The sequence below is a fragment of the Vulpes vulpes genome, chromosome 1 (assembly GCF_048418805.1).
Source record: "Vulpes vulpes isolate BD-2025 chromosome 1, VulVul3, whole genome shotgun sequence".
NCBI classification, from domain to species: domain Eukaryota; kingdom Metazoa; phylum Chordata; class Mammalia; order Carnivora; family Canidae; genus Vulpes; species Vulpes vulpes.
Genome location: NC_132780.1, coordinates 127,818,197 through 127,831,836, shown reverse-complemented (window position 1 = coordinate 127,831,836; position 13,640 = coordinate 127,818,197). Strand labels below are relative to the sequence as shown.

General features: G+C 62.4%; 1 protein-coding gene across 8 annotated transcripts in view; it reads left to right on the top strand.

Moving 5' to 3' along the window:
- BDH1 (3-hydroxybutyrate dehydrogenase 1) overlaps positions 1-6,836 on the top strand; it is a 33,215-nt gene extending 26,379 nt beyond the window's left edge. For all 8 annotated transcript variants that reach the window (XM_025990323.2, XM_072726449.1, XM_072726439.1 and 5 more), the window contains exons 5-7: positions 1,553-1,694; positions 4,514-4,666; positions 6,053-6,836. In XM_025990323.2, the coding sequence (XP_025846108.2) occupies positions 1,553-1,694; positions 4,514-4,666; positions 6,053-6,522 (765 nt within the window). In that variant the 3' untranslated portion in view covers positions 6,523-6,836. The remainder of the gene's footprint in view (positions 1-1,552; positions 1,695-4,513; positions 4,667-6,052) is intronic.
- Positions 6,837-13,640: the final 6,804 nt, after the last annotated feature.

Below are 13,640 nucleotides of genomic sequence, written 5' to 3'. Positions count from 1 at the left end.
ACGCACACCGACGTCCTGTCTTCCTCGTCCCGTGCCAGCCCTGGAGCCAGGAGCAGCCTTTCCCTCTGCCTGGGCCCCAGGCAGCTCCTGCCGTCCCCTGCCGGCTGCGCAACTGTCCCTACGCCGCTAGCACCGTCCCTGTCGTTACACTACAGCCGAGAGTGCTGACTTTCACGTGCCTTGTAGCTCGTCCCTCGCGTGGAAATGTGGGTCTGGAGTAGATGGAGCTGGGTAAGGGGAGCTGCCCCGCGCTGGGGACTAACCGGAAAGGCACGCCCGGTGCTCCCACGGTGAACGGTGCCGGGGGTTATTCGTGCCCCCCAGTCGCTCACCACTGGCCCCCAGGGAGACCCCTGCCCGCCTCCCCGCCTCCTGGGCAACCTCTGCTCCGCCCGCAGAGGCCTTACCTCTCTCTGAAATGTCCTGTTCTCGGGGCACCTCTGGTCCACGGCCTCGGCTGTCACTGCCTTCAGAGGCTGCCCTGTCCCTGCCACCTTGTGGGCAGCGTCCCCCCTCCTGCCAGCTTTCATGCCACGATACCGCCCACATCATTTGCTTATGCGTCTGCCCCCTTATGCGTCTGCCAAAACACGCCTCTTTGAGGACAGGGGCTGAGGTGTTTCTGTGTCTCCAGCTCCTAGCACAGTGCTGGACCATGACGCATGCTGAGCGGGACCCTTTCTTAGGTTTCATAATACCTGGATTTGCATCGTGCTTTATAGTCTCCCAGGTTTTTAGTAAGGACAATTTCCTTATTCCATTAACCTGGGCAGGGTAGGACAGGTGGCGATGTCCTTATTTCTAAGCTGGAAAAACTGGGCACCTGTTGAAGGGCCGCACCTGAGGGCACAAAGCCTGGGTAGTGACCCAACTGGAATTAGAGCCTGCTCTGGCCTCTGGTTATCTTGGTGGTGACGGGCCTTTGACTTAGGACAGAGGTGACAGGCCGGCGGCCCACTAGTCACGTGTGGCCTGTGGGTGTGCTCTGGCCTGCACCGTGTTTTTTTTGTTTGCTTTTTTTTTTTAAATGTAAGTTGCCAACACTTAAAAAATTGGGAAATCCTAGTTGCCAGCTTCAAATCTGAGCACGTGGCAGGCCCGATTACACCCGCACCCGCACGGGCAGCAGCTGGCGGGGATGAGAGGAAGGCGAGTGCCCCATTCCTGAGCCCCTGCCCTCCCTGTTGTCTGATTCCCACATGCCTCGTCGTCGTCGTCGTCGTCGTCGTCGTCGTCGTCGTCGTCATCATCGTCGTCGTCCTCCTCCTCGTGTAGCTACTGACTTTGCAACTTCCGCTTGGAGAAAGCCTCTTGCCAGAGGGGCCGGGGGCCGGGGCCGGTGTCTCTGGCACTTGGTTTGGCTTGAGACGCCGTCGGCGCTAGGATTGAACAGAACCACGTGCGGTGGGGCAGCCCCAGTGGGTCTCCGGAGCCCGCGGCCGGCCACGGGTCATTGTGAGTGGGCCGCAGGCTTCGGCAGGGCCCCGGCCCTGGTCCTCGGGCTGGAGGCAGGCGGCGGGAGTGCGTCCAGCGGCCCCCCTCTCCTCCCCAGGACAAAGGAGGCGACGGGGTCAAGGAGCTGGACGGCTTGAAGAGCGATCGATTAAGGACCATCCAGCTCAACGTCTGCAACGGCGATGAGGTGGAGAGAGTGGCGGAGGTCGTCCGCTCGAGCCTGGAGGACCCTGAGAAAGGTAGGGGGCACCCTGGCCAGCGGGGTGCCGCAGCAGCCGTCCTCAGGGCGCCTCGCCCCCCGTTGGCCACTATCTTGCCAAAAGTCCCCTTTCGCTGTAGTTGAAGCTCTTCCTCTTGCGCAGTGAGGAAATGTGAAGGCGAGGGGTGGTGGGGCGCCCCGACGCTGACCCACTGAGGCAGCGCCCACTGAATGCCCACTCCAGACCACGTGGTGGGGACGCCCAGACGGCCGGGACGCCGTCCTTGTCCCCAGAGCCCTTCCAGGTGGATGGGAGGCTAACCCAGGGGATTTCCGCAGCCCTCTCAGGAAGGTGCCCGGGGTGGAGGGAGCCCGGCTGGGGTGGGGTGGGGAGCCCGTTGGTGAGGGCAGGTGGTGGCGCAGGGCCGGAGGCATCCCGGAGGGGGCAGAGCCAGCAGCGCTGGGAGGCGCACGGGGTGTGCTGGGGGCTGAGGTGGTGACAGCAAGTGCGGGGGAGGAGGGAGGTGGCCCAGGGCGGGGTTCCGGGACAGGGGAATGCCCTGCCAGCCAGGCGGAGTGTGGAGGGTGGAGCCTGAGTGCTGGGGCACAGACCTGAGGTGCTGGGGGTGAGGAGGCTGGAGGGGGCGGGCACAGCTGGGGCCAGGTGGTGGATGTGCGGGGGATGACGGAGGGCGTGGGGGCCTCTCCGATGCCTGGTGCTCCCCTCCTCAGCTGGAGGGGTGTCGGGGTGGAGGGGAGGCTCTGGGGGCAGGTGCAAGGAGAGCCTCCTGGGCACGCGAGCAGTCAGGGGCTGGGGACGGGGCAGGCAGCCCAAGAGATGTCCAGGGGCGCCAGGCTGCGGAGGAGCGGGCGGGGTGGGGGGGCTCGGGACACAGCACCTGTTGGCCCAGTGCCACCACCACCCCGAGGCGGGCCGGGTCAGGCCACCCTGCCGTTGGAGGAGAGGCTCCTGAGCGCCCTCCTGGGAGAGAAGGCAGGCTGGGTGGCGGGCCCACCGCCCCCTGCGCACCCTCCGTCGCGGACATTTACTGCGCCCCGAAGGACCGTCTCTGCAGAGCTGGGCGCTGCTAGGCCCCTGCCAGGGACGGAAGCGCCCGTGAGCCGGTGCAGCCGCGGGGCGGGGTGGCAGGCCTGGCAGGGTGCACCGCAGGGGAGGCACCCCCCACACCCCAACCCCGCTCGGGCTGCGCCCAGGCCCCACCGCCCCCCGATGCAGAAGCCTTTCCATCTTTAGGATCTGGAGACACGGTGGTTGTAGACATGCATTCATCTGACAACACTTCTAGAGCATCTCCTGTGCCCCAGTGTTGCAGGGAGGGAGCCAGGGGCAAGAGGCGGGTTGAAGTTGCATAAAAAAGGAAGAATGAGCCCCGCTAATGGTTTAGGAGGAGAGGCGGGGAGGCGGAGGCTGAAAGCGTCAGCCCTGGCAGGCGGTAGGAGGCCGCTTGCTCTTCCTGGGAAGCAGAGAGGGGTGAGGACCCCCTGGAGAGGTCTGCAGGGTGGGGTGGGGGGGGTAGCGGCTGCATCAGCACGAGGTCACTGGGGGACCTGAGGGCCTGACGCTTCAGCTCAGCCGCTGTGGGGAGTGGGAGTGAGAGCTTCAGGAACACTTTGTTAACCAGCAATTTCCTTCCCTGATAAATGTCCTGAATTCCCCATAATTGAAGGAGAAGGCGCCAGAGGTCAGTTGAAGCTTTAATTTGGGTAACGCGGAAGGAAAGCAGCGAGATACCAATTACTCCTACCAATTACTCCGTCACTTGCACAAACTCATTTCCATGATTAAGTTGGAAGGAGAAGCAGGGCCGGTTCTGCAGGCAGGAGGACGGGCCGGAGGACATCTCTGCCCCGAGGCTGCAGGCCCTGCAATCCCCACGCCCCACAACCTGGACCTGCAAACAAGGCTGCCCCTTGGTGCCGCCTCCCCTAATCCGGCTCTGCCTCTGATTTCCTGGGTGCACTGAAGCCGTCCTCTTCAGGGCCTCGGCTTCCCTGGCTGTAAAGTGGTTGCCAGAGCTCCAGGGATCCTTCTAGTACTGGTGTCCATGGAGTCCACAGAAGCCATCAATCCCCTACCTGGTCTTACAGGAAACGTTCGACCCAGGTGTACTCAGTGTACGTGTGCTCCAACGCCGTGCTCCACCCGGGACCACACAGGGCGATAGGTGTTCTCTACCTGCAGAGACCAGGTGTATACACATGGGCTGCGGGGCTCAGCAGTGACAACCGGCAGATAGTGTGTGTTTCGGCGACGGGAGATGGGAGAAAGGAGTAATGGCCCGGGGGTCTCCGGATGGAGCAGGACTGGGGCTCCACCTGAGGCCAAGTCTTAGCTGAGCCTCTAACTGCTGCGTGACCTCGGATGCTGGGTCCTCTCCCTGGTCCTCCGGAGACCAGGAGGCCTGGCCTGGAGCACTCCTGAGGTTCTCCTGGCTTCTGGTCGAATGCAAGCAGAGGTGCAGAGGCAGGAATGCTTATGCAGCACAGGGTGCGGGATGTGACAGTGTGGAGCAGAGTGGGAGTGAGCGAGCCGAAGGGGGGCTCCAGGCCGGGGACCCCTGGTGGGCGGGGTCCAGGTGGGTCCCGAGAGTCTGTGCAGGTAGGTGGAGATGATAATTGGATGTTTTAGACTTAAGGGAAGGTCACAGCCAGCACTGTAGGCCTCTCTGTCTCCTGTTGTTCTTGGTGACTCTAGAAAGAGTCCCGAAAGCCTTGGACAACAAGTGGCAGGTTTTGGGGGAAAGGCACAAAAGCGAGGAGGGGGACGGGCTGCAGGCTGGTGCGTGGTGTGTGAGGCCAGGCCTGCGTGGTGACTGCGGTCTGTCCCATCCCGTCCAGGTGTGTGGGGCCTGGTTAACAACGCGGGCATCTCGACATTCGGGGAGGTGGAGTTCACCAGCATGGAGACCTACAAGGAGGTGGCGGAGGTGAACCTCTGGGGCACGGTGCGGATGACAAAAGCCTTTCTCCCGCTCATCCGGAGGGCCAGAGGTGAGTTGGAAAGGGATGTCCTCCCGTCCCACCTCTTCAGCTTTGCTTAGAACGGAAAGAGGTCCCAGCGGAGCCCACATCCACACACCCCAGTGAGGCTGAGCGCAGGACTGTCTGCTGCTGCGCGGTCCTGGCGACGGTGGAGGTGCCGTGGCCAGGCGGGCGGAAGGGGACGTGTGGTTCCAGAAAGGAGGGCAGCCAAGAGGTCAGAAGTCTCAACGGCTGAAAGCACAGCAGCATCCCACTCTGGGAACCTAATCTAGAACCTAACCTGGGAACCTTGTGCACAGAGCTGTGGGTGTACGTCACCTGTCGACACAGGCGTGGTTAAGTAAACTTGGGCTCGTCTGTTCTATGGGTTACTGTGGCATAGTAACCCCAAAATAACACAATTGCCGTAGCAGCTAAAATACAGTAATAATAATAATAATAATCAAGATTAGGAATTTGGAAAAGAGACAAAACACTCAAACCGTGTTAGGGAGCTAAGAAGTCACTTATTTAGATTTCCCCCCCCAGGGAGCAAACAATGATGGCAGAAAGGGGATGATCCATAGATCTCTCCCAAAGGTGCAGCAATGAGGATGAACCCAGAGAGCAGCTGTAGGGTTTTTTATTTTATTTTATTTTATTTATTTTATTTTTTATTTTATTATTTTATTTTATTATTTTATTTTATTTTATTTATTTTATTTTATATTTTATTTTATTTTATTATTTTATTTTATTTATTTTATTTTATTATTTTTTAGCTGTAGGGTTTTAAAAGAAAACCTGACCTTTCAGTGGCTTCCAACTTCAAGGTTGGAAAAGGGGCCTCCCCGCGGTGCCCAGGATGGGGCTGGGCCCCAGCTTCCTGAATGCACACCCAGGGCCAGCAGGTCCGGGTGTGCTTGGACGTACTTGGATGGGCTCCACCTCCATCCGGCTACCCAAGGCTGGGCCTGTGGGAAAGCCTCTTGAAGTCACCACTCACTTCCAGGGCTAGAGGCTCTGTCCACATGTCTTAGCCCTGAAATCAGATTCAGAACCCTGGTCCTGCCTGCTTGCAGCCGGAGCCCTGGTGGGGGCTGGCAGTTCCCCTCTTATGCTGGGCCCCCCTGGTATGCAGCCCTGCTCATTTCCCTTGCCCTGTCTCGCCTGGCACAGTCAGGGGAAATCAGGGGGGTCAATCCGGACATATGGGCCTGGGCTGTCCTTGATCATTCAATTAGAAGGCCCCCTGACTGGGTAGTTCGGAAGGCCGGGCCCCAGCCCAACAGGTAACCAACCAGGTGTCCAGCATGGGGCCCAGGTTCCGGCCCGGGCTCTGGAAGCATGTCGGGCCCCAGGCCCTCTGTGCCAGTCAGTGCCTCCTGAGCAGGTGTTTGCTGTCTTCCTGTGCAGGCCGCATCGTCAACATCAGCAGCATGCTGGGCCGCATGGCCAACCCGGCCCGCTCCCCATACTGCATCACCAAGTTCGGGGTGGAGGCCTTCTCCGACTGCCTGCGCTACGAGATGTACCCGCTGGGCGTGAAGGTCAGTGTGGTGGAACCCGGCAACTTCATTGCTGCCACCAGCCTCTACAGCCCTGAGCGCGTCCAGGCCATTGCCGACAAGATGTGGGACGAGCTGCCCGAGGTGGTGCGCACGGACTACGGCAGGAAGTACTTTGATGAGAAGATCGCCAGGATGCAGGCCTACTGCAACAGCGGCTCCACAGACACATCCCCCGTCATCGAGGCTGTCACCCACGCTCTGACCTCTCGCAGCCCCTACACCCGCTACCACCCCATGAACTACTACTGGTGGCTTCGAATGCAAATCATGACCCACTTGCCCGGAGCCTTGTCGGACAGGATCTACATACACTGAAGAGTGCCCCGCCGGGAGGGAAGAGGGATCTTGTGCGGCCACCTCCTGATTACCTGCTTGTGCATTATCCACAGTCCCGGGGGGACCTACTACCACTTTTAGCATTAAGCAGAGGAGACAGCCCAGCCCCACCTGTGTGCACAGTGAGGGGTTTGGGTCTTCTCAGCCAGGGTTCGGCATGGTGGGCAGGGTCCCTAAATCTCAGGGCAAACATGATACAGCCATCTTTCTGAAGTTGATCTCACACAAAGAGTCTTGGAAGACCTGTTTGTATGAAAAACAGATTTCTTATAAAATCCAATACAAACCCTTTACGTTGTATTTATTTATTTATTTATTTTTTTAACCAAATCCTTTACATGTTAAAGCCAAAACATTCGTTCAAAAACCGATTGCCCTTGATCCTTAAACCAACCTTGTAAGAAAAAGGGACAGATGCCTTCTTCTGTACGTGAAGGATTTGCGAACCAAAGAGGGTACACGAGTGACCTACTTCTGGCGTATAAATGCTCCAGGGTGGGTGTTTCCGCGCTGCTGCAGAGGCACTTCCCATTTTGTGTTCCAGGGCTGCTCTGGATCCAGGTGTGTGAGGAGCCTGCGGTGAGCTCGGTGTCCTCGCCTGAGCCGTACATACCGCGTGCCCAGTGCTGCGGTGCGTGTCCCTGGTGCCCGTGTCGTGTTGGCCCTGCGATTCCAAGGGGTGGGGACATTCTGGAAGTTTCCGTCTGAGATTTCCGCAGCCTCTCTTAGTACGCGTGTGGAGGTGCTTGCTGGCTAAGCGGTTGGTTTGTTTCTGGTTTGAGTCTGCTTAGGTTCTCCTGGGGTCGGGCCCTGTTGATGGGGATCCTGGGCAGGAGCCATAGAGCAGCCTGCACCTGGGGTGGTCCGGGTTCGCTGCCTGTGTCAGGTGGTGCGTGCACATGTACACACACGTGCGCGCACACGCACTCAGGGGGCCGTCACTGATCCCTTGCCTTATGTTTAATTAAGAAGCAGGTCACTGACTGCAGGTCACGTGACAGTGTTATCACATCTTGGCTTCGGGGTTGAACGTGCCCATCCCTGCCATGGGCCAGAGCCTGGATGTGTGGACCCGAAGCAGCCGTGGCTTCCGGTCGGGCTCCTGGGCCTCGGGGACCCGCGAGCCCCGCTGGCACCATGCCCCCCCGCGAGTGCTGGGCCCCTGCGGATTCGGGGTGCCCCCACCAAGCCCGCAGTCGCCATCCGCACCCCGGCACACCCCGGCCAAGGACGCGTTCCTGCCCGGCGAGCAGCTGCCCGCAGACCCGGGGCGCCGGCGCCGGGGCAGGCCCAAGAGCAGCGGGCAGCCAGGGCTGGGCCCGGCCGCTGCGGAGAGCAGGGGCGTCACGGGACGAGCGTCCGCCGGCCCTGGGCCTTGGTGGCCGTCCTCAGCACGAGTGCCCTGCGAGGGCCGTGGGGTGACGCTGGCAGGCGGGGAGCCCTCCGGGGCCGCTGGTGGCCATGGGGTCACACCGCAGTCCCATCCTTCTGGGTCACAGGCCTGGCCTTTGTGCGGATTTTATGAGAGATGGACGCCGTGAGCCCTGGAGCCCCTCGTGTGCACGGCGCCCTGGGACCCGGAGGGAAGGGCCCTGGCCGGGCCGCGTCCTCCTCGGCTGGCCTCCGCCAGTAGGGCCGGCCTGCACACCCTCTTTCTGGGGGCCCGGGTGCCGAGAGCTCACGCTCCCCGGAGCCCATGCGGCAGCAGGGCCGCTCCGGCCCTTGCCAGAGACGCGACGTGCCCATTTCACAGATGACCTAACTCGGCCCCAGAGAGGGAAAGTGAGTCACGTAGTGTCACAGGGCCTCCGTGACAAGGGTCTGCTGGTCACCCCGCAGGCCCTGGGGACTGAGCAGGGCAGAGTCCCCGCACGCAGACCCTCACTGCTCGCCTGTCCGCAGAGCTGCCCCTTCTTGGGGTGGCGGTGAGGGCGGCCCCACGCCTGGAGTGGGAGCAGGAACTCTGCCCCCCGGGGCTGGACGCTGGGTGAGAGCTTCCCGCGAGATGCTTCCAGCGGGGTGCGCCCGGCTTCCCCCCGGGGCCCAGAGCCTGTGAGCAGTGGGGGTGCGGGGTCCGCTGGCTCCCCCCGGGGGGCCTGCTCACTCCCTGCACTTCCACCGGGCCCGGCTCTGCGAAGCCGCGAGCTCCTCTGGGTGCAGGTAGGACCCGAGCGAGCAGCGGCTCCCTCCACCTGGGCGGCCCCAGGCTCAGGCTGCCAGTTGACAGTGGGCACGGCCTCCCCGGGTCCCGCGGCAGCCCCGGGGGGTCACCGTCTCCTTTTACGCATAAGGAGACATTCCCCCAAGTCTCTTGCCTAGCGCGGGATGGGACTGGGGGGCCGAGCCAGATCGAACCTCCAGCACGGAGCTGGCGGCGCACGACGAGCAGGGCAGATGGCACCAGGAGCTAAAATAAGGAGGATAAAAAATACGTCCTTATGTAAGAAGAGTCCGTAGCACATGCCGGGCCGCTCGGAGCGCAGCCACAGGAGCCTCCCGCTCCCGCCCCCTTTGGGAGAGAGCGGCCCCCAGGAGGGGACACGCGGGGGAGCCCGCTAGTGTCTTGACCGGGCCAACGTGCCCCCCGGGCGTCTCCGGGCCCAGCCTCGGGCTCGGCTGTGCTCCCGCGGCGCCGGGGGTGGTCGGAGCCCAAGGCTCGAGGGGCCTCAGACCAGGACGGGGAAGGGGGGTGCAGGTACCGGGGGTGCTGGCCTGTGGGGGCAGCTTCAGGAGCGCAGAGGAGGCCAGCTCCCTGGGGGCGAGGGCCAGGGACGGGGCTTGGCTCAGGCCTGGGGAGGCCGCAGGAGGGAGGGGAGCTGAGCCTTGGAGCCCCGCAGTGACGGGGAGCTCATTACTCCCTGAGACAGCAGGTCCCTGGTTTAGGGCGAATTTCCCCAAAGCCCGAGGCGAGACCGACCTCCTGACGTAGCTCCTGGGGCTCGGGGCCGTGACCCCGAACCGCGCGGATCATCGGGTGTTGGGAGACCGCCGGCCAGGTTCGGAGGCCCAGCTCCTCACTGGACAAGCCTTCCAGCCCCCCCACCCCCCTGGCTGAACAGGGGCTCCAGCTGCGGCCACCCCGTCCTTCGTTCTTGGTGGCACGCACAGCTGAATGGCCCCCGTGGCCCCCCAGCAGCAGGAACGTCTCCGCTGGGGGAGATGCCGACAGCTTCTGCCACGAGTGCCTGTCCACGAGGCGTGACCGAGCCTCTTCCCTCCCCTGACCCGCCGACAGCTCGGGGTCCGCCGGCCACCCGGGCCGCAGATGAGGCAGCCGAGCCTGGGGGGGCCGAGCCTGGGGGGGCCCGAGCCCTGGGGGGGGCGCGGTGAACCAGGCCTGCCTTCGGGCCCGGACCCTTGCTTTGCTGCTAGGCTGCCTCGGTGTCCCCGGCAGGGCCCTGGCGCCAAGCAGCCCAGGAGGCGGTGAGGGAGAGCCCTGAACTCCGTCCCAGGCCGGTCTTGCGGAGGCAGCATGGAGGGGAGGCTAGGCCTCGTGTCCCTGCAGGTGTGGCTGTCGCGTTGGGGCCTGGGCCCTGGGGCAGGCCTGAGGGTGGTTCCCTGGGCCAGGGCTGCGGACTGGGCTGCCTCCACGCATGGGTAGGTGGGTGGGAGAGGGGAGAGCGGGGCGGGGACCCACCCCGGGGGATGTGGGGCCCAGACACACCAGGAGACCTAATTACTCTCGAAAATGGGAGGCTGCTCCCCCTTAGCAAGTCACACACGGGCCTGATCGCACGCTGAGCGACCACGGGGGGCTCGTCGGGGCTTCGGCTACAGCCCCCCGGCTTCTGGGGGCGGCTGGTGATGCTGCGCCGTCGGGGGCCGGGCGCCCTGGGGCCCGGGGTGCTGCTCCGGGGTGTCCCGCGCCGGGGCCCGCTCTCCGGCCACTGCTCCGCTCTGGCCCCACGCTCCGGCTGTCGTGGCTGACGCAAGGTCTACAAACATGCGGTGCTGGCCGAAGCGCGGGCTCCGTGGGGCTCCGGGCACCCTCCTGGGACGGGGTGAAGGGCGGCGGGGCCCGAACAAGGGCCCAGTAAACCCCCCGCAGCTGGCGGGATCCACACCCTGGCTCCACGGAGGCAAGAGGCGGAAGGCGTGACGTGGTGGATTCCGGGGCCGTGGTGGCCCTGGAGGAGCAACTGCTGGTGGCCATCCGGGTGCCCCTGGCGCCCCCCATTCAGAGGATGACCCCCGAGGGCAGTGGCATCTGCTCCCCCTCCCCATCCCCCCGTGTGATTCGTGCCTCTCTGCGCCAGGCCCTGGGCTGAGCCCACGGCCCTCCGGGGGCGCACAGACTGACCCGGGAAGCCAGAAACGTCAACCCGGGGTGACAGGTTAGGGTTAGGGTTAGGGTTAGTTGGAAATTTCATTCTGGGCAAGGTTGGGTAGAAAGAACACAGGTTTGGGAGCCGAATAGACCTGACTTTGAATCCTGTTGGGCAACCTTCCAGGCCTACCTGGCCTAGCTGTCCAGTAACCAGCCCCTCCCGGCCCCCCGCCCTTTGCGTCTAAAACGGGGATGACGGTGGGTCCCCTGCAGGGCTGTGGCATAGGCTGGTGAGTGTGTGAGCTCCAGTGTGGGAGGGACCCAGGGGGCCAGAGCCTATATAACCCTCTCCCGTCCCCACCCACACCTCGGCCTTTCGGAGAAACGCATAGGCCTTCGTCCAAGGGTATTTTGGGGCCAGAGACAGAATCTGGGAAACACTCAGGGCTGAACCACCGTGGCCGCAGCCCACCCTCCTGCTCACCGTGCTCCCTCTGGGGCCTGGGGCACGGGAGGTAACTGCCTCCTCCCAGTACCCCTCTCTGATTGCTAAACACAGAACAAACCCCACAGCCCTACACCTCACCTCCTTGCCAGAAATCCCGGAAGGAGATGCTGCTGGATGAAGGAATCCCTACTGGCCAGAAGGGCTTCAGCCTGGAAGTACAGGCAGCAAGTGCATCCCAGGCAGAGGGGATTTCCCGAGCACAGACCCTTGGGGCTGTCCCAGGGGATCGCCCCAATCTTTCGGCCTAGGAAGAGAGGATGCACCAGTTCCTCCTGCCCCCGGCTGTGTTTGGGCTCTCCCTGTTGCCTCTCAGGGATGCCTTAGCCAGGCCTGGCTTCCTTCCTGTCTTTTCTTCCTCTACACCGAGTTCTGAGGGTCAAGTGCAGTCTGGAGTCAGGCCGCGGGGGCTGTGGCGGGTGCCCTCCGAGCCTCGAGGTGCTCCCGGCTGTGTGGGGCAGGGGCCGGCCCCCGGGCGAGGGGCGCTAACCATCGCTGAGGACAGGCCGGGCCACGCCGGGCGCGTGGTGGGGGCCCGGGAGAGGGAGCGGAGCCTCCCGACTGGTCAGGTTACAGGTGCCTCCCCAGGGAGGTTGCATTTCAGCAGCGCCCCGCGAGCGACAGGAGGCGGGGCACTGGGCAAGGCGCAGACACCCCAGGAGCGGCGTGGGACAGGCCCACCTGCCCCGCAGAGCCTGCACTGGGCTCGCCTCCTGCCCGGAGCTGCGGGGCCGTCCCGGGGAGGACATCAAACAGGACGGGACTTCCCTGACCCACGGCGGGAGGGCTGGGCTCCTGTTCCCGGTGCTCAGGGGCGGCTTGCACCCCAGGAGTGGCTGAGGACAAGCGGCCCGCTCCCGTCCCTGTGTCATAGTGCCCGCGTGCCTGGCCGGGCCCAACCTGGAGCAGGGGCAGAGCCGCGAGAAGTCCCCGCCGTCCACTGTCCCTTCGGCAGGAATATGCCCACCAACGGTCAGCTGGACCCCCGGCTCCCCAGGGGGGAGGCCTCATTTCCCAGCTTCCCTTGCTCACGGGGCTCTGGGGTGGCCGATGGTCGCGCCCCAGCTCTCCTGAGCCTTAGGAGCTGGAGCAGAGGCGCGCCTGGGCCCCTTCCTCCCTCCCGTCCTTTATTCTGCTGCCCGGTTGGGACTTGGGTGCAGCCGCGTGGGACCCCGAGGTCGAGGCCGCCGCGGTGTTACGAGGCCGTGTCTCCATCCCAGCCGGTGGCGAACTACTTTCCTCCCTTGACCACTCGTTCAGGTTTTGAGAAGCACTTGCCTTCTATCTTTTTACATTACTACTATCTTGGGGTTATTTCTTTGCAGGCAAACCAGATCTTAACTAATGCAACCCCTTGACGGACAGCAGATGATAATAATAATAGTGGTAGTAATAATAATAATGAACGGTTACTGCGCGCTTCTTTCTTGCCAGGCCCTGGTTAAGCACTTTATATGTGTTATCCCATTTGATCCTCCCAGTGATACTATGAGGCAAGGTTTATAATCCCAATTTTATAGATGATTAGACTGAAGCTTAGGTTTAAATACCTTGCCCAGTGAGTCAGAAAGCGACAGGATTTGGAACCAGACTCCAGCTGCTGGGTGCAAGCACTGACCGTTCCTCGGCCAATGATGAGGGTCCCTTGCCAAGCTGACCGTGGCCTCCCTGACCTCACCTGGGCCACTGGGGCCTGAAGCTCAACTTAGATTGGCAGGAGACATTCCTGAAATTGCGACTGCGCTGAACTTGACCGTAAGTCAGGCTGAGACCCTGGGCAGCCCAAGTCACAGTCCTACTCCCCGAACAAAATTCTTAGATTTAAAATATTTTTAAGGTCTAAACCCTCCACCGAATGAAAGTGTCCCCTCATGAGCATCCCAAGTGAGATCATCTGCTATGGCCTGAAAGGGTCCCCCCCTCTCAATTCATATGTTGAAATCCTAACCCCCAGGGCAAGGGTATTGGGAGGCCTTGAAGGTGGAGGTACACCAAGCCCTGAAGGTGGAGGTCTCCGGAATGGGATTCGGGATTCCTGCCTTATAAAAGAGGCTCCCGAGAGATCCCTAACCCCCTTCCTGCATGAGAGGACACAGAGGTGCAGCCTGAACCAGGAAGAGGGCCCTTACTGGACAACGTAGTGCTTTGATCTTGGACTTTTAGCCTCCAGACCCGCGAGAAACCCATTTCCGTTGTTCCTCAGCCCCCCAGCCTGTGGCATCTTGTTATAACAGCCCAGGCTGATTAAGCCCCGTCCCCTGTTGGAGGGCTGAGCTAACAGGGCCCCGACCTCTCTTCCTCCACCCCTGCCTACTCTCCCCGCCT